Source organism: Thermothelomyces thermophilus, chromosome 1, assembly GCF_000226095.1.
Source record: "Thermothelomyces thermophilus ATCC 42464 chromosome 1, complete sequence".
Lineage (NCBI taxonomy): Eukaryota > Fungi > Ascomycota > Sordariomycetes > Sordariales > Chaetomiaceae > Thermothelomyces > Thermothelomyces thermophilus.
In genome coordinates, this window is record NC_016472.1 from 7,300,961 (window position 1) to 7,322,147 (window position 21,187).

The 21,187-nt window shown below is 50.4% G+C and overlaps 3 protein-coding genes across 3 annotated transcripts; all 3 read left to right on the top strand.

Moving 5' to 3' along the window:
* Nucleotides 1–9,078: 9,078 nt before the first annotated feature.
* MYCTH_2297953 (uncharacterized protein) lies at nt 9,079–10,252 on the top strand. The gene has a single exon (XM_003660049.1). The coding sequence runs from the start codon at nt 9,222–9,224 to the stop codon at nt 10,062–10,064; it is 843 nt and encodes a 280-aa protein (XP_003660097.1). The 5' UTR covers nt 9,079–9,221; the 3' UTR covers nt 10,065–10,252.
* Nucleotides 10,253–10,919: 667 nt separating this feature from the next.
* Nucleotides 10,920–12,203, top strand: MYCTH_2297954 (uncharacterized protein). Its single transcript, XM_003660050.1, has 2 exons — nt 10,920–11,380; nt 11,498–12,203. The coding sequence occupies exons 1-2, from the start codon at nt 11,138–11,140 to the stop codon at nt 11,702–11,704; spliced, it is 450 nt and encodes a 149-aa protein (XP_003660098.1). The 5' UTR covers nt 10,920–11,137; the 3' UTR covers nt 11,705–12,203.
* A 1,854-nt stretch (nt 12,204–14,057) lies between these two features.
* Nucleotides 14,058–20,686, top strand: MYCTH_2297957 (uncharacterized protein). The gene is made up of 2 exons (XM_003660051.1): nt 14,058–14,749; nt 14,815–20,686. The coding sequence occupies exons 1-2, from the start codon at nt 14,248–14,250 to the stop codon at nt 20,535–20,537; spliced, it is 6,225 nt and encodes a 2,074-aa protein (XP_003660099.1). The 5' UTR covers nt 14,058–14,247; the 3' UTR covers nt 20,538–20,686.
* The last annotated feature ends 501 nt before the right edge of the window (nt 20,687–21,187 follow it).

A 21,187-nucleotide genomic window follows, 5' to 3' on the forward strand; every position in this document is an offset into this window, starting at 1 on the left:
AGATCCTAAACCTCTACCCCTAATGTATAGACAAATCGCTAACAGATACGTATAGAATCTTAAGAAGTTATATATAGTTCTTTAGAGTAACCTAAAACGCGCTAGTATAGATAATACAGAGGAGTACGAGCTTAATAAGGCTAAACTTGCGCGTTTTACGAAGATTGCCTACTTTATATACGATATCTTCTACTAGTTAGGCAAGATCAAGGAGGCTTGTAATGCTCGCGTTAGTACGTCTAATAACGTATTAGGTATTATATTATTACCTGGCTAGGATAAAGGTAAGGGCAAGGCTATTAATCCTAGTAACGGCTAATAGTAATAGATAGGGAGTATTAGGTAATATTTTATTTGGCGAATTTGACTTATTTTCTACCCCCTAGTTATATAAGCCTATAACTAACATCTTAAAGATTAAGGAAAGCCCTCTAGTGCTTAAAGGCTTATTAGCTAAGTCGCTTAGTAAGCTTATCTATTAGTATCTAACTAGTTAGTAGATATATAGCTTTAAACGTTCCTTTTGCCGCTTCCTAGTATAATTATATATTATAAATATTTATATACAATAGGTAAGTGTTAATACTGTCATAGGCCTAGGCTTCACCCGGGCTAAACAATGCCAGGCTTTGCCCGGCAACGGACCGGACCTACCCGGCAACAGACTGGACCTACTCGGCCTACCTAAGCATGTATAATTGGTTCGTGAGGCATTCGTAGGTCGTTCGTAGGGCGCGTGGTCAGGGCCCGCTTGGGACCTAACCCGGAGCCTAACCGGGCCCTACCTAGGTCATGTACGTACATACTAAAAAGGCGCTCCTCCGTACAACTCTTGTATTCTTCCTCTTTTTCCTCTTTAAGGTAGTCGAATAAAACATTGTACGCTTATCTACAGATGCTATAAGGCTAGCATATCATAAATACGTTTATTTTTAGCTATTACTAGTTAAATAGTTTGCTAATTGTTATAGTAGATATTCTAAGGTTCCTTAAGCTTAAGATCGATGTCTATAAATAGCCTTTTAAGTGCTATAGTCTCTCTTGCTATAAGGGAGAGCGTTAGAAGTTCTGCTTTAATGCTTAATGTTATAATAGTATCCTAGTATAATACCTTCCATATAATAAGACCTCCGAATAGAAAGAAGATATATCCTTACAATAAATACTATATATCTAGATCATCTATATATAAAGCGTCTCTGGTAATTATAAGCATCGGACTTTCCATCGCTTACTTGCCTCTATATTAGATTAATAGGTAAGAGCTCCTAAATAGATATCCTACTACTTGCTATACCTCTAACAAGTAGTCTAGTCCTAGGTTAGTTAGGTATCAAGAGAATACTAAACAGGTATATATAATATCTAGATATAGTATAATTATATAGTATAGGATTAATCCGATAAGCTCCTAATACTCTTTAATCTATATACTAGTAGTGCTCCCTTTAAACTTCTTAAGTTCTTTATAGCTTAAGGGAGTTAGCTTATACACGTTGGGCATATCTAGCCTATATCTTCTTACTACCTTTCTAATATATTAGTTATAGATTAACTATATCTTATATATAGGTCGATCTCGAATTACCTTAATACCAAGGAACTAACCGATATTACCTTGCTTATAGATATTATATCAAGCTATAATTCCTTCTATTACCTACTCGGCCGCTATAGCGTTGCTTTTATGGAAGAAGACTAAGAAGTCGTCAATATAAAAGATTAGGATAACGTGTTTATTATAGCTTAGGAAGAGGTACTTCTCTTTACCCGATAGTTCTATACCTAGATCCAATAGCATTTTATAGAACTCCTTATACTATAAGAGTAGCAAGTCTCTTAAGCTATATAGAGCTCTTTACAACTCTACATATTTCCTTAGCTACTTAAATCCTTCTAGTAATTTATAGACAACAAGATCGTCTTCTAGTCGTTCGGTATTAAGGAACGCTTACATTATATCAAACTACTTAACTTCTAGGTCAAAGTACGTAGCGATCGCTATTATTATATAGAACGACTACGCCGCTAGAGTAGCTATATATATACTTTCTATTAAGCTAATATCTTATAGATCTCCTTATATATAGATCCTTACCTTACACTTCTCTAAGAAACTGTCCTTATTAAACTTATATATAAAGACCTATTTTAATAGGATAGGTTACGCTTTCGCCTACTTATACGGTATAATCTTCTACGTTCCCTTACTTTCTAAGTTACGTATCTCCTCGCGAGCCGCGTCTTTAAACTATTGTCCTAATGGGTAATTATATAGGTCTCGCTAGTTAGTAAGAATATAAGTAAGATCATCGATATACTAATACGGCTTATTTAGGGCTGCTCTAAGGTATATAATATCCTTCTATTATATAGTGATAGCGAATATTATATATATTATTCTTATACTCTAGTCCTCTAGATAAGCTTCCTATTAATTAGATAGGTAAGTCTTATAGAACTATCGCTAGAGTTCCTTAGTTACGTAGATAAAGGAGTAGTAGTAATTAACCTTCTCTTTATTTTATAGCCTTTCGCTTGACTAGACAAGGTCCCTAGGCTTATAAGCCCTCCTCCTACCTCTACCTTTCCTTATAAGAGGTTGCCAAATAGCTTCTCCTTCGTTCTTACGTTCTAGAGGATACGTTAGCTAATCCGGACTTTGCTTAATGCTCTACCCCTCTAGCTTAGCTAGGTATAATATATCGGTAGTACTATCCCTAGCTTCTAGCTCTTCCATCTACTTGTCGTACGTATTAGATTCTTTTATAGAAGGCATTCCTCCATTAGATTTGACGGCTCCCCTACTCTCCCTAGCATCTAGTTAGCTAACTAGCGACTAAAAAGGCCTTAATTTAAACCCTCCTACTTTCTAATAGATATCCCCTTTACTAGCCGGTATAAGGTAAGTTACTAAGGGCTTAGGCGTATATTTAGGGGTCAAGAGTCCTTTAAAGCTCTCTATCTATTTAGTAAGTTTATCTATTACTTACATCTCTATTATAAGAGTCTCTAGAACTAATTACTTACTTATAGGCTATATATTAGAGAGCTCCCTTACCCTTAAGTCTTGACCCTATTAGAGAGGTTAATCTACTATTAGACTCTCTTATAATAGAGGTAGCTAAGCTACTATAATAGAGTCTTCTACTAGTTATTAGGTCTATTATAACGCTTTCTAGAGAAAATTACTATCCTAGGAATCTTTGCTAAGATCGAACTAATTAACTTCCTAGCTCGCCACTACTAGCGATAACTCTGTCGGCTACTCTTTGCCTAGATGGTAGAAAGTCTTCTTATCGAAGTAAACGTTATAAGTTATAATGACCCTATTAAGCTTAGGCATCTAAACGCGATAGATATTAGATACGTGATATCTTATAAGATACCTTATTAGCCTATATAGTAGTACCTTAAAGTCCTTTATACGCTACTTAGCTTCCCTATCCTTATAGAGGATATATATCTAGTATCCATATATAAAGATGCTACTCTAATCTAGGCGTAAGTTACTAGTTAATGTAATTATCAAGCTAGGTTTGTACTAGTAAAAATACTATTTAAACTAGCTATAGAGCACTTTATTAGGAGTTCTAAACAAGTAAGCACGGCTTAGGCTTATTATATATAAGTACGCTACTACTTATACACTTCCTAATTAGAGCTTTATAAGGAGATTTATATTGTCTAGTATCTTAATTAAGTATAAGATTAGTTCTTACCTTACTTGCTCTACTAGTCCGTTAGGCTTATAGGTATATAAAGGTAAGAGTTTAAGATTAATACCACTTTCTATAGCCTAAGTCTAATAGTATATTGGTATACGCCCTACTAAACTAATCATTATAATATTATTATCTTGCTTAATCTTATGGATAGTAAGCCTATATTAGCATCTTACCTAGCTCTCGAAATTTTAGATAACTCTTATAATCTAGTCTAGCGACTTTGTTATTAAGAGGAAGGGGAAAAGCTTCCTACTATACTCGTTAATAATTATAAATAGCTATTATAATCTATTAATCGCTTTAGGATAGTCGAATAGATCTTAGGCTACTTGCTAGAATAAGGGTATAGACTTCTACTTAGGTAGTATTTTCTTAGAGATGACCTTATTTACGTAAGTATAAGTGTAGCTCTTACACTTAATACGCGTTATCCTCTTAATATAGACGTTTCCAGTATTATTAACAAGCGCTTTTAACGCTTCTAGTCTAAGGTAGCTAGCTCTTAAGTGCTAAAAATCCTTGGTATCCTCTCTTATAATAGGTAACGCTTACGTCTAGGACCTTCTACTATGTATAGCAAATACGTTCTATAAAGATATATAAACGTTTATAATACCTACTTTACTAATTAAGACGTAGTCTAAGAAGCTCGGGTAGTAGGAAAGTAGCTTATATTTAAGGAAGGTAAGATTATACTTACGTTCTAACTTATAAAGTATAATATCGTTTTCTAGTGTTCTAAAACGTAGTAAGTAATCTAAGCTATAGTACTAAGCGCTTGCCTTAAGTAATAGAGCTTCTAAGATAATATTAATATAGAATTCTTTAACGATAGCGATATCTTTAAGCGTTAGGCTCTTAGTACGCGGTCTATATAGTCTATCTAGAACGTTCTCGATCACCCGAGTGCCCTTCCTACTAATAGGGAAGGTCGTTGTACCTACTTTAACGAACTTAGGATCCTCTACCTTGACGAACGTCCTAGGTAAAAGGAACTTCTTATTGTTAACCAAGTAGGTCACGCTATATAAGTCTAGTAAAGTGCTTTCCGAGAGAGGATAGTATTATAGAGCGACTATACTAAACGCCTTATAGTGAGTTAAGAGCTTGCTAAGTAGTTAAGGGCTAATAATTAATGTATTAAAGGAACTAGGGTATCCTGCCCCTAACTGCCTAGAATAGGATAGCTCCCCCTACTTAGTAATAAGTTGATTTTTTAGTCTAGCCTACTTTGGCTTATTAAGCTCCTAGCGAATCCTCTTATACTCCTTATTAGAAAGGTATAAGTGTTACTTGTTACCATAGACGGCTTACTTAAATATATAGTAATCTACTAGATCCTATAGATATCTTAGACGCTTATAAGGATATCTCGTATTACGCTACTAAGTACGTAAGTCTCTGCCTCTCTCCTTACCACTCTTTTAAGCTATAGGAAGTGTTAGTATATAAGTTGTCAAGAAGATTCTATACTTCTAAGAGACTCTAGGTTATATATTATTGTTAATTAGGATCTTAGCTATTATAATAAGGGTATTAAGCTCTGGAAGTGGCTATCCTATTTTATTAGCAAGCTCGATTTCTATCCTCTTATTTGCTACCTAGGTTAATAAGATATATATAGCGATAATGTTAAGAAAGGTATAAAGTCCTTATATACTTTGTACTTCTGGGATATTATATTAGATAGCTTACTAGAAGGCATTATTAAAGTTATAAATCTAGCGCTACAGATTAACTCCCAAATGCTTAGCTACATTAAGACTAGCTATATATTATATAGTAACTATTATATAGAGCGTTATAATAGATAGTATAAGTATAGAGCAAAGCGCCTAGATAATCCCCCTAATAAGGTTAATATCCTTCTTCCTATATGCTTTTATAGCTTTATAGAGTTTAGGATCCATAGTATATACTAGCTAGTATTATAGCTATCCTATCCGCTAACTAATATCTATAATATATATAATATCTTTATAAAAGGAGTCTTATGGTTATATAAATTTGGCTATAATGGCTACATTAGAAGGTATCAAATCTATAGATATTAAGGGTAATAATCCTTCTTAGAGTTGCTCCTAGGAAGCTAGGATAAGGTTATCTCTAGCTTACTTATAGATTAAGCGTTATAGAACTTCTAGATCTAGCTTACGGTCACCATTAGGGTTAATAAATCCCTATATACTAGCGAATTTAGCCTATAACTATAGTTCGATATACTATAAGTTCTAAGAACTAGGCTCTATAAGGTATATAGAAGTCTCGACTAAGATCTCGGACATAATAGATAGATACATTATCAAAAGCATATTAAAGTAAGGTAAGGAAGTTTATAATAGAAGAAGCTACCACTAATATTAAAGATATATCGGTAAAGGAGTAGTCAAGGCACCAGGCTTATAACTGCCGAATGTAGTAATAAGCTTCTAGGAGCATTAAAAGCAGTGTCTATAGTAGGTAGCTATACAAAGAAAAGAGTGCCTTGTTAAAACTATCTATAAAGGAGACAAAAGGAGTGGCATTTATAGACAAAGGGACTAGCTAATGCGTTAAACAGCCTTATCCAGCTGTGGCAAATGCGTGGCTAATACGTTTGGAAGCTCTATAGCTTCCGACACCCTCTATCCGTTTCTCCCCCCCCCCTTTCCTAAAAAAAAAAAATTCGCGCCTTGTATCTGATGTTCTGGGGGGCTAGTCTCTGTCTACTCCTCTGATATCTAAGCTAGTAACTGCCTTAGCAATAGAAGGGCCTCTTTAACCATCCTCTACCATGTGATTGCTCTAGCAGTCTGTTAATATTATAAATCCATTTTCCTGAGCAATGAAGTTGGTATGTAGGTACTTAAAGTATGCATACGAGCTACAAATAACGTAGATTAGCGAGGAGGAAACAGCGACTTGATGGCCAAGAGACGGAGAGTGGAATGATGAGTTCATGCCAATCTGGAAAAGAGGCCCTAAAACATCTTGGATTTGAAGCACTAACCAAGAACTGCTTGATAGGAAAAGCGCAGGTTTACCAATTCACTCATACCTACTAGATGCTTTCTCCAAAACCGTTACACACGAGAACGTTTCTCAACCCGGCGATGCTCTGAAATGAAGCTCCTAGCAATAATAACAAGACAGCGAGAAGAAACTCATGTGGCATCACGATTGCTGACTAGTAACTTGTACACCCTGCAAATACCCGGTTAGGTTCAAGAAGGCCAATTACCTGGTGCCTTTTAGATACAGAAAACATATTGCCTGTACTTCCAGCGGAGTAACTACGGCGCTTAGGTGCTCTAGAAGCGTAGGAGGTGTTAGATCAGAACGCCTAGGCAAGTCCGCCATTGGCGTTGACTCAAGGCCCCAGCTAACGCGTGACCGTCATATTCTACTTTTGAAAGCCTACCATACTTACCACGAGGAACGTTAGCAGATCTCTTGAGATCGCCAATGAGACCTGCCAGGTGCGAATCCTTGTCGGCGCGATCGAGGCTCCCATCGAACATCGCCAATGTCGCGGCAAGTCTGTGGGTGCATGGATGCCCTGCCAGATGGAAAAGCCTCGGAAGCCATCAGAGTCGACCTAATCCATACCCTGGATGTGTTCATCCGGGCTGGTTTTTGCTTTGAGCTCAAGCTGACCGCAGGCGTGGTTTTGCGGTTACATCGACAGGCATGCAAGAAAGACACCTAAACTTTGCAGAGATGGCACCTGACACAAATGTAACCATTGATACGTAAATTACCTATGATACGTACTGTGTACAGTACCTGTTCGTAACGTAGCCGCAGCTTCTTGATGACCACTCGCATTCCCCAGTCCAAGCTGCTGCGCCATCCCGTGCTCTGAGCAGGAACGGAGCGGAAACGCCGACCTTCGCACCACGCTCCACTCCTGCTGCAGGGTCTTGCACGATGCCGTAATCGTCCCAAACCGGTTTCCGCCCACCCGCAGAGGCCGAGGGCCGTTGCAGGGAAATCCAAGCCCATTCAGGGCACATCCGAGCAATGCTGAGCCACAACCGACAGGCATCTTAATTGATCCACAAACCATGCCTTTTCGGCGATCTTTAACAGCAGTCATGCGCCGAGTTCCCAAGCGCCCGAAACTGCATACTATAATAACAGCTTTTTAGAGCTACAACTAGGGGAATCCCCACAGATCCGGCGTTCCAACGGCTTTCAGGTTATTTTTGGCCTTGATGGGGATTTTCGGCATTTAGGACAGCCCTGCGTTGTCCGGCAGAAACTCCGCGATCTTGTCCTGTCACCTATAGACGACCTTTCCAAGGCCGCCATGCTGCGTACTGTACACACCGGGCCATGTATTTTGCAGTGTAGTACGGAGAGTATGTACACGATGGAAAGACTGATCGAATCGTCAAAGGGATGCGCGCAATGCATGCAGCCTACATTCTCGGAAGGCAATCATCCCGTCTGCAGCCAGCACAACTCACGACAGGGCAAATGCAAAACAGCGGGTGGCATAGGACGAACCGGCGCCAACCGCCGTGGGTAACGTTCGCTTGTCGAAATGCTTTTGGGAGGGGCGACGGTAGCTATGGGGTAAGTGGAGGTGGCGGGATCGACAAGACTACACTACTGGCGTCGGACGGTGCAACCTGGATCACTACGGAGTACACTATACAAGTTCATACCTCTTCCAAAAAAAGGGGGGAAATATGAAGAAGAGAAACACAAGCACTGATTGAGTGCCGTTTTCCCATTACATTACAGTACGCAGCAGTATAAGTACGTACTGCCTGAAGCTTCTCCGGATTGCCGGGAAGAAAACGCGGAGAGATCCCAGTCGGTCATTAGTGTAAAGAACCGTTGAGTGCTGACCACTTGGGTTGCCTCGCGTGTGCCGTCGGGATACGAGCACTGTTGACACCGTGACCGAGAAACACTTGAGCCAAGATTTCCCCCTTGCCTCGCATCCCTTAGGACCCCTGTCGAAACCCCTTCTTGTCCGCATTTCTCGGAGTCCCACGCAATCTGCCGACAAGAGCGACTTTTGCTCAGCCCATTCTCTTCTTTCAGACGCCCTTCACTATCCCAAGAAAAATACTAAAAAAATAAAAGAAACCCGTCCACTCGTTTCCTTTCCCAACCTTCCCCGCTTTCGCTCGCTAACCGGTTTCATTCCACGTTTCGTTGTCACGGGTGTTCATTGCGCGACTGGATTAACTACCCAGTTTCGCGCAACCTGAGGCACGAGTTGTATTTCGACCCACTCGGTCACACGGGCAAACCCTTCATTTCGCTGTGTCCGTCACCTCGCTGTCCGACCGCTTCGCCTGCCACTCACGTCGTCGGTTCGACCTGAACGATTCCTAAAAGCGTGCAGCGGTTTGCGAATTGTGAACCACTCGCGCAGACATCGGAACGGCCTCTCCTTCCCGGGCGTGAACGCCTCTTAGAGAGTCTCGTTTCACCCGCGCGTGGAACCGCCATCGACACTGTTTTGGGTTCGGTTTTACGGCAACACCGGCCAAAATGCAGCTCAATAGAGCGCTCAGGTTTTTAGTCTTGGGGCTTTCGGCCATATCAGTCGCCGAGGCTACCTTTGGTGGTATCAACCTTGCCGGACGCGATGTGAAGGGACTTCAGCGGAAACAGGATGAGGAGGACAAATTGATAACCGATCTCGGTCCCGCAACGTCGACGACTCCGCCTGAGGAACCGTCTACAACATCCAGTTCGGAGGAACCGACCTCAGAACCCGAGACCAGCACTAGCACCTCTTCCTCCTCCCCCACGACGACGAAGCCGCCCACCACCACGTCGAGCTCGGAGACTCCTAAGCCGCCGTCCACTTCGACATCCGACGAGGAGCCGACTCCAACGAGCTCGAAGGAGGATGATGACGACCATGACACCCGCACCTCGTCGAGCAAGGGCGCCCAGCCGACATCTACATCAACCGAGCAGCCCGAGCCGTCGACCTACATCATCACTCGGATCATCACATCCACCCGCGACGACGGCTCTCCGGTGACCTACACTAGCGAGACGAAGACGACTCAGACCCCCGGCCTGGCGGCCCCCGGCAGCAACAACGACAACTCCTCGGGCATGTCGACGCAGACGCGCAACACCGTCATCGGCGTGGTGGTCGGCGTGGGCGGCGCCATCGTCCTCGGCGGCCTGGCGCTGGTCGCCTGGCGCATCTGGGGCCGCAAGAAGCCCCAGGAAGAGACCGACGGGCTGATGGACTACAACAGCGCCATCGAGAGCAAGCCCGACTCGGGCGGCCCCGGAGCCGCCCGCTCGCCCTTCCAGAGCACGCTCGAGAGCTACCACGCGCCGACCCAAGTCAACACGGCGTCCAACTTCTGAGAGACCTCTTTCGCCGGTGCCGCTGAGAAGCTGGGCCTTCACGATTCTTCCTTTAGCTCGCTCGCTTCGTCCGTCGCCAGTTCCGTTTCCTTCATCCATCTAATCAAGGGGGAGGGAGGGGGGAGGAGAGCGACAAGGAGTTTCGAGCATCGGTTCTTTTTTTTTATTCCTGCGTCCTTTCGGAGCGTCATTTGATAGGGTAGCCGGAGCAACGTTTGCCGTCACGTCAGCACATTCCGCCGGAAGGATATGATCCTGTGTGGTAAAGACGTGGTTCGCTACGAACCTCCGATTGGTGATTCCACTCTCCAGGCGGTTGGTAGGAAGGTTCGCGGCGTTTTTTTACGTTGCCCTTGCTTATGTCTCGAGGAGCACGCTAGATGGAACATATGGAGCATATCAAACGAAGAGCCCTACTTTTACTATTTCCCTTTATGTTCTTGATGGCTTCTTCTGTTTGCATTTGATGTGGTCGGTCCCTCGAGATCGCGCAAAATACCTCAGGACATGTAGGACCTTTTAATAATATCACACTACATCCAAACAACGTCATGTGGGGATAGCCACGCTTTTGCATGGCAGAATACGCGCGTAACACGGACATTGCTCGCGTGCTGCTGCACCGCAAAGTCGTCATCCCAAACTTGAGCATGCAGTTGATGCAATGCAGGAACAGGTTCTGATATTCCTGTCGGTGCTCGGGCGTGGATATCACCATGTCACGTGTAGGAGAAAGGCCAACCCCCCTTCTGGGTCACAGCTGAGTGCGTCTGTCTCAAGATAGTTTCATCAGAGGGCCTTAGCACGCTGGGCAGCGACAGCAGCTGCGCTTTATAGGTCATCGAATGGAACTTGGTGTGCGTAAAAATGTGCTACAAGATATTACAGCTTTGTGCCTTGAGTGCTTCGTGCTTGGATTCGCCTCTCTAGACCAATGTAGCTTTGTTGATGGCCTCGCCATCCAAAGGGGTTCAGATGCTTCGACTTTAACATCATATTTCTCGCCGCAGTTCTACTTCGAGCCGAGTTGGGACACAGCAACGTCCCATATAGCAGCCGAGGAACACCGCATGATGCCTCTCGCGGCTCTCCTCCTCTTCACCGCGTGGATTGTCCTCACGCTCGCCTCCTCCAATGTCGATGGCACAAGATACGGCCAGAGCGAGTTCCGCATGGGCGTCGTCCTTCCCCGGCAGCAGCAGCAAGGCCGCGCCAATCTGCAAGCATTCTCCGGGGCACTGGGCGGCGCGGAGGCCCCGGCCATCACCAACTCGGGGAACCCGGAGAGGCCATATGAGGTCGACGGCGATACTTTCGTACGCCACTCCCGGTCTTACCTTTTTTTTATTTTTTTATATGAAGCACCCGAGCCGGGCTTATCGGGCCTGGTGGTAAGAAAGAAAACATCGTTTTACTAACAGAATGCCTCGCAGCCGGATTACGATACAGCCGCAAACCGGGCATGTGACAACCAAAAGAACGCGTGTGCGGACATGGCGAACACCAAACCCGGGGTGGGCTTCAAGGTGAGCGATTGTGACCGGCAAAATGGTGAGTTCATTCGCCCCGGGTTTCTTATTCTTCTTCCATTGTTGTCTAAGAAAAAGAGGTATCTCATACAGTGCACGAAGAGAGGCTGACAATCCCGCGTGTTTCAAATGGCAGAACAATGCAAGAGCGCGGCGTCTGCGGCTACTGTGAAAAAGTTCCCGCCGTCGTCTCCGGTGTTGGTAGGCTCGGATGATACTTTCGATTTCTTTTGCGAGGTCTGAGCCCTGGGACGGAGGGTTTGGTTTGTGTTTGAGAAACGCGGTTTCTGGTCTTCCTAGGGTACTTCGGAGGTTTGGCGCGAAAGGAAAAATAACGGTGATTTCGTCAGCCGTGGGGATCCGGAGCTCGGGAGCTTGCTTTGGTTCGTTGCTCTCTGGTGTTTTGCTACCATGCGGGCGTTGGACGCCTGCACATTTGTGACACCAATCAGGAATCTTTGACTGTCTGGCAACGAGGTGGCTTACTCGGGCATCAGTTAGGCCTAACTGCGTCATTTGTTTCCGCATAACTGAGCTGGCTTGTCATTGTTGGCTGCTTGTCTTTATCGGGTGCTGTCTGCATTCGAACGTGGTCTCTGTTCACACTTTGTTCTCAACAATTTTTTTTTTTTTTTTTTGAGTTGAAAGGAGCGACGGAAGAACATATCTGAAGAAAACGGTGTCCGTTATCCAAATCGAAGCCCTCGGCGCTGGAGCACATTAAAGAGACAACGTGATCACAAGCTCTCAGGTTCCAACGAGAGAGCAAGCAAGATGCCTGCTACAAGGACCCTGAGGTTGTTCCTGCTTTGTTTGTTATCGCGTTGCCGCCGTAGTGTACGCAGCAACTCCTTGTAAGGCCCCGGCCCCAGCCCCAGCCCCGGCCCCGCGGTTTCAGTGGACCCTTGTGTTTAGGGGGTGGCCCACCCAAGCTCTCGGCCTCATGCACGTCTGTCGTGGCTGCTCTGAGTTGTTCAACGTAAAGCCTTGTATGTACATTGAGACTCAGGATGCGGACTTGGCTGCCATTGCGAAAAGGAAAGAAAAATTGGCGACTGCTTCTCTCGGCACCCTCATCAATATTTTAGGGTGCAATTGTTACGAGTGACATGGCGACAGGGGCTGTTGTCGGCAAATCCATACAGTTGCCTGTGCACTCGGTACCAACCATCCGCCAAATACACTAGGAGTGAAATTACCGGCCAAAGCATGTGGATCGGGCAGGGGAGTTGATTGATTAAACAAAGCTGTTTCCGGCCAAAAAAATCCGCGATTGCCAGCCGGCGGCCCACGATTCCTCCTCCTAGTCCCTTTAAGCCAGCAGGTCACTCACGGACACTCCTCGCGTTCCTTCGGTGCATGGTGCAGGCTTCGAGTCTCCTCAACCACCATCACCCTCAAGTCGACCTTTGGTAGCGATTGCACAAGCCTCGATGTGCCTCCATGTCGCAACCCTTCGGATTTTTGTTCTTCTTGTCGCTCCTTAATTCTGCCAGACAGTACTCCGTAAATTAGCTCCGTTGTAATCTGTTTCCCTTTTTTTCCCCCCCCGGTTCGACCAGCACATCGTCCTCCGCCGCAACTCGCCGAAAACGCGTCGCGTACGGCTCCCTTCACCGACAACCACAACATCCTTGCCAGGGGTTACCCGTCAACATTGTTATCCCGGCTTGAGCGGAGATAGGCTTGGAAAAACGTGGGGTTTGAGAGCATAATAGAGACTTGGTGCAGACGATACCCGGAATCGTCTGCGCTGATCTCGTCTCGGTAAGCCTGAGCCTGCAAGCATTGCTACGCCGCCCACAAGTTTCCAGGCACCCAGCGGTGTCGAAGCTAACAATACATTTTCCTCCTCCTCTTAGGAACCGGTGAAAACGACATTCGCAAAGCTGTCGCCGAAAACCCCCCCTCGTGCATCGGCACAGGACCGACGGAGGGACTCTTGGGAACCAGACAAACCGCCGGCTGCGTCTCCTGCGCTCTCCAGTGCCTCGACCGCCGACGGCGAGGCCTCTCCCGAGCTCCCGCCTCTCCTAGCGCCCAGACTGCCCGAGCGCGTTCTTGGGCTGCTGAGGACGCCGCCGGACGATCGTGCAGAGTCGGAGGACGGCAGTGCTGCAGACTACGGCGCCAACCCGTGGGGGTCGCCATATCCCCCACACCTTCGGAACCGGAGTTCGAGCAGCCCGAGCGCGAGCAGTGAGACGTCGGAAGACTCGCCGGTCCATCGGCTGGAGCTTCAGACCCCGTTCCTGCGGCCCGCCCCGCCCACATCCACACAAGACTCCCAGCCACAGGCACGACTGCCGGAGATCAGTGCAGCCGCGGCCGTCCTCGCTAACCGGGCGAGACGTATCGCGAACGGTATCACCGAGGGCTGGATCCGGCAGCACACCGCCGGGGGCGCTGTCGAGCAGGAGAGGCGGCATTGGTTCAGCGACGGAGACAGCGAGAACTCTTCACTGAGCGACTCCCTCTCCGGCGAGGAAGCTGCCTGGCTAGGCGACGACAACGTCCAGACGCCCAAGGCAAGCCGCAACGGGGACAGCCTCAGGATCAGACAGGTTTCTCGCGGCGGACTAGGGAAACAGTCTAGCAACGAGACGCTCCGGCCGTCGCACCCGAGCCGCAGAAAAGGAGCCGCGGCTGCGACAATGGCGTCCTCGGACGACCTGGCCACGCCCGATAGCGTAGCAGAATCCAACCCAACTGCCGGGCCGACCCAGAGACCTCACACCCCTACAGCCGATCACAATGCAGGGCCGAACCCAACCGCCGCCAGCGGTCCCGATCCCGGGCCCAACCCCCCGCTCACGCCGTCGAGAGCGGTCAAGCGGGCAGCAACCGCGACGCCGCCGCGTGTGAAGAAGAAGATCCCCTGGAAGGGCAAGAGCGTGATCGTGCTGCTCCCCAAGGACGAAGAGCGTGGTCAGCCCGGGAAACCCCCTATTCCCCTGACAGAGGCCAACGTCATCGGCATGCTCCGAAGTTGGCAGGAGCTCGGATACGACATTGGCGGCTTTGATCTGTACGAGCCGGACGAGGATGCAGACCCCAGGGATTCGTCACAAAGCAAGCGTGCCTGGCCAGACCCTGCAGACATACTACAGGAGCTGCAGGAGCGTGACTTCAAGGTGGTTCTTCCAGACTTGAATGGTAAGCAGCAAAACCCCCCAGGTTTCGGAGAGGCCTGAGATTCGGTGCTAACACAGTGTCTGCAGCGTGGAAGAGGTATGTCGACGAGTTGAACGAGGCGAAGCTCCGCGCACTTGGGGTTTCATTTGCAGACGAAGAGCCCCCTCCGCCCTCGATTTCCCCGGCGTCTGCACTTAGCAGACAACCGTCCATTGCGCAATACCCGCCGCTCCCATTCTCTCCGCCCATCCCGACATCGTCGGCGTCTAGTAATCAGGCGCTTGCCGGGTTCCCCTTCCCCGCCCAGCTCGTGACGTCCGCCGCTCAGAGCCCCGGTGTCCCAGCCGGAGTCTCGCCGGGGCCGTTTGGTGCCAAATTCAATCCCCGCGCATCGATCTCGGGATCATCACCACATGCGTGGTCTCCACAATTGCTTCTGCAACAAGGTCATCGCGGCGGTTCGCCTTCCCTTGCTAATCTCGGGGCGGTCATGTCGCCGGCGTCGCCCTTCTCTCCCGACGGAATACCGGGTTCTGTGGGACATCAACGTCACCAGTCACTCCAGTTTTCTACGTTGCCGCATCAATTCCAGCCCCCAGTGAGGGCCTCGCCTCGTCTTCAGGAGCTCCGCGAGGTGGACGAGGAAGCAGTGGCCGACGCTCCTCCCGCGACTTCTGAGCAGCAGCGCTTTGTCCGCCACAACGCCAGTGACAGCCTGCAAAGAGAAATTGACGAGGCGGAGTACCACTTGGAGGAACAGATGCGGTCACAGCTTGACAATGACCAAGATTACAGTCCGCACAACGACAAGGACAAGCCAGAGGCGGGTCCGAGCAGCTCGGCCCTTGGCCATGCGGGAGACCAGCTTATGCAGTTCGCACCTCAGTCTCATCGGTTTGCCAGTGACGCGGACGGCCTCGTTCTACATCATCCCCGGCCCCATAGCCGTGGACATTCGCTGTCCCAGAAGTACTTCACCGAGGACGATGTCTCCAAACAGGGAGCGTTCAGGCCCACGCTGCAGCAGATCAATGCCCAGCCGGCCGAAGAGGACGAGATCGAGACGAATCCGAGCAACCTGGGGACGCCCGTGCAAGCATTGGAGTTCTCCAAGCTCGTACATCAGCGCGGTTTCTCCACCGCCAGCAACCCGTGGACCGAGGAGCCTAGCAACCCTCCCAAGAGCAGCCATCAACCCCACCAGAGCCGTGGCAGTGTTTCCTCCTTCTCAAAGCTCAATGTGGAGGCGCCCGAGTTCAAGTTCAACCCCACGGGTACTTTCAGTCCCACTAGTGCTTTCAACCCCACGACGAGCACCTTCAACCCGGGCGCGTTCAGTTTCACAAGCAACTCGTTCCAGCCCATGGCGTTCAACGCTGGCATGAACTCGGCCACGTTGAGCCAACCCCGTTTACCGACGACTGGCTCTTCCAAGATCAACGTCAATGCTCCTGTCTTCTCGCCGGGCCAGAGCGAGTTCAGCTTCTCGACCACGGGCCCCAAGTTCCGACCAGATGCCCCAGCTTTCACTCCCCATTCACTGTCTACGTCGCTCACGAGCCCCATCACGTCGGGGCCCGAGAGTGGTAGCAACCTGGGCGGCTCCGTATTTGGCACCATCGACCTCAAGGGTGCCGACCACGCCAAGCCCGGCAAGAGGTCCAAGGCCATCCCGATTGTTGCGCCAGACCGTCGGAAATCTCCTGCGGCCAGTGGCACGCAGTATGATGCCGACGATCGCCCGGTTGTCGATGAGTCCCGCATCAAGAGGGCTCGGGCAAATGCCGAGAATGGCGACGATGTACCGCTTTTCGCCGAGCGCGCTAAGGAGGACACGCCCGCCCCTGTGTCTCAGCCGGATACATCCGGTCAAGAGGATGGCGTGCCGGTGGAGGAGAAATCGTTTGATGAGTCTAATCTGGGCATGTCGTCAACCATGGTCTCCGAGACGACAGATACGAAGGCCACAGTTAGCCCGTCTGAACCCTCGCCGGAACAAGCCACGGTGAAGTGGGCACCCTTCGAGTTCAACAACAAGTCGGATGCGCAAGCCTTCAACGATGCGAGGCCGTTCGATCCTGAAGCGCTCAAGCCTGCTCATAAAAAGTCGTTGTCTGCAACCGCGAAGGAGTTCGTGCCGGGTGCGGCAGTATGGGAGGCGGCTGTTGAACAGGCTGAGGAGCCTGTTGTGGACCAGAAGTCCGTTCAGCCTGTTGCCGGAGATGCAGACACGGCAGCCGAGGACGATGCCGTCGCTATCTCCGCGAAGGCGCCCGAACGCTCGGAGCAAGAGGAAGCGGCACAACCTCCCGAAGAGCAAGCCGAAGAAGGAGAAGTTGCAGATGCTACCACTGCGCCCGCGGAGCCCGGTCCGCAAACGCTCTCCTCGGAAAAGGGGCTTTCCGCTTCACGATATGCCCAGGCTTCGCCGCCTCCGCCGCCGCAACCCAAACGAACTGGCCTGGCCGCCTCCCGCTTCGCTGCCCCTCCTCCCTCACCACCCTCGGAGGATGCGCCGGTTGCCGCCGACCACACCGTCTCACCTCTGTCTGCTGAGGAACAGCCTGCCATGCCAAATGGCGAGCAGGCAGCAGGCGAGCCGTCCATGGCTGATATAGATGAAGTGATGCGTCTTATGAACGAGAACCCGGATATGGGCGTGAACAGGACGTACGATGATCATTCACCGTGGCATGAGCACAGTCCGTTGCCTCAGTCTCCCATTGCTCGTGCCGTGGAGTCGTCACCTTCTCGCCTGCCCCCGAGCTACTCTCGCAGCGACGCTCCGAGCCCGAGCCAGGCGGATGGTCTCCAATCAGCGGCTGTGGAGCTGGAAGATCCCTTTGTTGAACCCCCTCGCAGCGGCCAGTCCGTCGAGGGCGCTATTCACCGTCTCAATGGAAGCGAGAGCTTGCCTGCTAGTGACTGGGAAGGCGTCTTCGGTGAAGAGGAGCAGAACGAGCTCGAGTCACGGGTTGGCTTCTTCGACGGCCGTGTCAACCAGCTTGTCGGTGGCTTGCTTGACGCGCGCCTCGGCCCTCTTGAGCGGACTCTGGATAGTATCAACCGGGCTCTGTCGAGGCGGACTCGATCCAGCCGTCGCGAGGGAGGCAGCATTTCTGTCGACAACCGTGACAGCGACGCCGATGATGAGGATGATGAGGTGCCTGGTCCGCCGCGGTCCCTCAGTCCACGCCGCGACCGCAAGATGGAGCAAATTCGCGCCGCTGTTCTGGACGCATTTGCCGTGCAACGCCGAAACCAGTCAGCAGAGCTCCGGCCTTCTACCTCACAGGCATCGGATAACTCTTTTGTCCTGAAGGCACTGGAGGAGATGAGGGAGCAGATGAAGGAGGAGCTCGGCCGCTCAGTCCAGCCTGCAATCCGCAGCGAAGAAATCAGGAGCATCCTGGAGGATGTTGTGGAGCGCCGCATTCCGCCTCCACAGCCGGCCGCGGATAAGGATGAGCAACTCAACGAGCTTCAAGCCCGCGTTGCTGAGCTAGAACAACAACTTGTTGCCGAACGAACCAAGGCCGAGGCCGAGGTATCGGCGAGGCGGGCCGCCGAGGACCGGGCCGCCGAGGCCAATCGTGAACTCCACTCTGCTGCTACCAGGATTGAGGTCGAGATGATGAACAAGAGCGCGTTGAACCGGCGGATTGCCGACCTCGAAGAGCGACTGCAGCATGCGGAGGGCCAGGCGGAAGAGGAAGTCAAGGGCCGAAGAGCAGCGGAGGATCGCCTCTCTGAAGTCCAACGCCTGCTTCGGATATCGTCCGAGGAAGAGACGCGGCTCCGGGAGCTTGTCGACGAGAAGGACCAGAGGATCAAGTTAATCGAGGCCGTCAATAGCAAGAATGCGATGCGTCTCACCGTCTTGGAGGCAAGCCAGGCCAATGTCCACCAGGCCCAGAGCGAAGCCCAGAACCGGATCAACTCGCTTGAGGCTGACGCCCGCGAGGCACGCAAGGAAGCTCAGCACTGGCGGTCCGAGACTGATCGCATCGTCGCCATCATCCAAAGGCGTGACAAGGATCTTGCCCAGGCCCTCGACGAGAACAAGGCTATGCACAAGCTTATCGACACTCTGGGCACCCAGCTGCAGGAAAACGAGCGCGTGCGTGACACCTGGCGTGCCAAGTTCATCGCGATGCAAGACGAAATGGCCCAGGCAACCAAAGCCATCACCGAGGAAAATGCTCGCCGGATCAAGAAGGAGCAGGCGCTGCTCGCCAAGCAAGAGGTTCTCGAGGCCAGACTGCAGGCTGAGGCCAGGACCCGGGAGCGTATCGAGACGGAGCTCGAGAGGCTGGAGATGGGTGAGCGCCAAGGCATGAGGGCTGTCGCCGAGTGTAAGAGGCTTGAGGGCCTTCTGGCCGAGTTGCGCGCCGAGAACCACAAGCTCCATCAGAGCGCTCTCCGCTACCAGGCCGAGTTCCGAGAGGCCAGAGAATCGGGCGCGCGCGAGGTCCAACGTACGCGCGAGGCGATGCAGGCCGAAGTGGAGAACGCGAATCACCAGGTCAACGTCGCTCGCGAGGAGCTCGAGGCCCAGGTGTCGCGGCTCCGGGCCGAGCTCGACCAAGTCAGGTTGGATGCGGATACGGCCAAGGCCCGCCACGATATGCTCCTCGAGGAAGCACAGAATTCGAAGCAGGCCGAGATAGAGGAGCTGGTGCGGAAGCACCAGAACGAGGTCGAGGACTTGCAGGCGCGCTACGAGCGTCAGCTCAGCAACACGACGGAGGATGCCCAGAGGGCCGAGCAGAACCTCCTGGAACGTCTCAGCATCTCGACGTCCAAGTCGGAGTACCTCCAGGACAAGGTGGCGCACCTGGAGGAGAAGCTGGAGATTGCCAAGGAGGCTGCCCGGGCGGCCGCTCAGGCCGCGAAGTCTGCTTCCGGCTCCGGAACTGCAGCCGCTCAAGCCGAGCCCGCCGCCTCATCGCGTCAGCTTGAACTGCCAGAAAAGATATCGCCGCAGGCCCTGCGCGAATCCATCATGGTATTGCAGGAGCAGCTGCAGGAACGGGAGCAGCGGATCGAGGAGCTGGAGACCAAGCTCTCCAAGACTGACCCAGAGGCCGAGGTCAAGATTTCGAAGCGCGACGACGAGATCATCTGGCTTCGCGAACTTCTCGCCGTGCGCCACTCGGATCTTCAAGACATCATCACTGCCCTAAGCCGTGATGACTACGACAAGAACGCCGTCAAGGACGCTGCCATCCGTCTCAAGGCGAACCTGCAGATGGAGGAGCAGGAGCGCGAGAGGGCGATGAACGGGGGCTCGGCCATCAATCTGCCTAACATCGCGGCCACTATCCAGGCCGCAACCCCTCGAGTTGCCCAGGCAGTCGGCCCTCTCGCCGCAGCATGGGGCAACTGGCGGAAGGCGCGGGAGCTCGGCAGCGTCCTGTCGTCTCCCGCCCCGGCCAACGGAAAGGCCTCGACGCCCTCGCGGGCTAGCTCTGCCTCGGGTGGTCTCTTCGGTGGACTCATGACACCTCCGGCATCTCGCATGCGCACAACGCCCCCGAACCAGGCCAAGCAGCCGACCGCGTTCTCCAGCACGGGACGCCGGTTCACGGCGCAAGACCTCGCCAACAGGCCGAAGCCGCCGCGTTCCTCAGCCTCCCCTTCGCTCGCAGACGACGCGAAGGGTAAAGCGCCCGCGGCAGCCGCGCAAGAGACGCCTCAGCGGCGCCCGCTCGCCGAGCCTGTCACGCCGCCCATGATGAGCTCCAAGACGTATGATGATGATGCCCAAGCCGAGGACTTTGATGATGCCGGGTTCTTCGAGGATTAAAATAACGAAGAAGGGGGAGGGGCCGGGGGGGAGGACCTGACCTCTCACCACCTTCTGAATAACCAATCTAAACCCTTTTCCTTTGTCAAATTTTCCTTGCTGTCAGAGAAAGATCATGGAGGAAGCGCATTGTAGAGCAGCATGTGGCAGCGCAATTACGGCGGTGGTGAGAGCGATGCTTTCTGAGATACATCAGCCTATTATTTTGTGTTTATTCTTTTTTGTTCCTTTTTTTTTTTCTCTTCTTCTTTAGCCCCCAAGCCTTTCTCTTTCCTCTTGCAATAATTCTTCTTCTACCTCATTTGCACACGCAGCGCTCAGAACTGGAGGCTGGACTAGAATGATACCCCCCACCGAACCGTTTGATCGTAACCTTTGGTATTGGTGTCTTGTTACTACTGAATGGTTCAGGACGCTTAGGTGGTGTTTCCTTACATATAGTAATCCTTCTGTTGTGGTAGATAATACACACACCCACCTCCTTCTTGACTCGGTGACGGCTGATGTGTGATTCGTGGCTTTTTTTTTTTTTTTTCTCTCTCACTTTCGGGATATTGGGCCTGATCAAGTTGTTTGTTGAGCTCCTGTCGGGACCGAGAGAGCATGCTACACATTGAAGGAGGGCGAGTACGTATCTAATAAGACTGCAT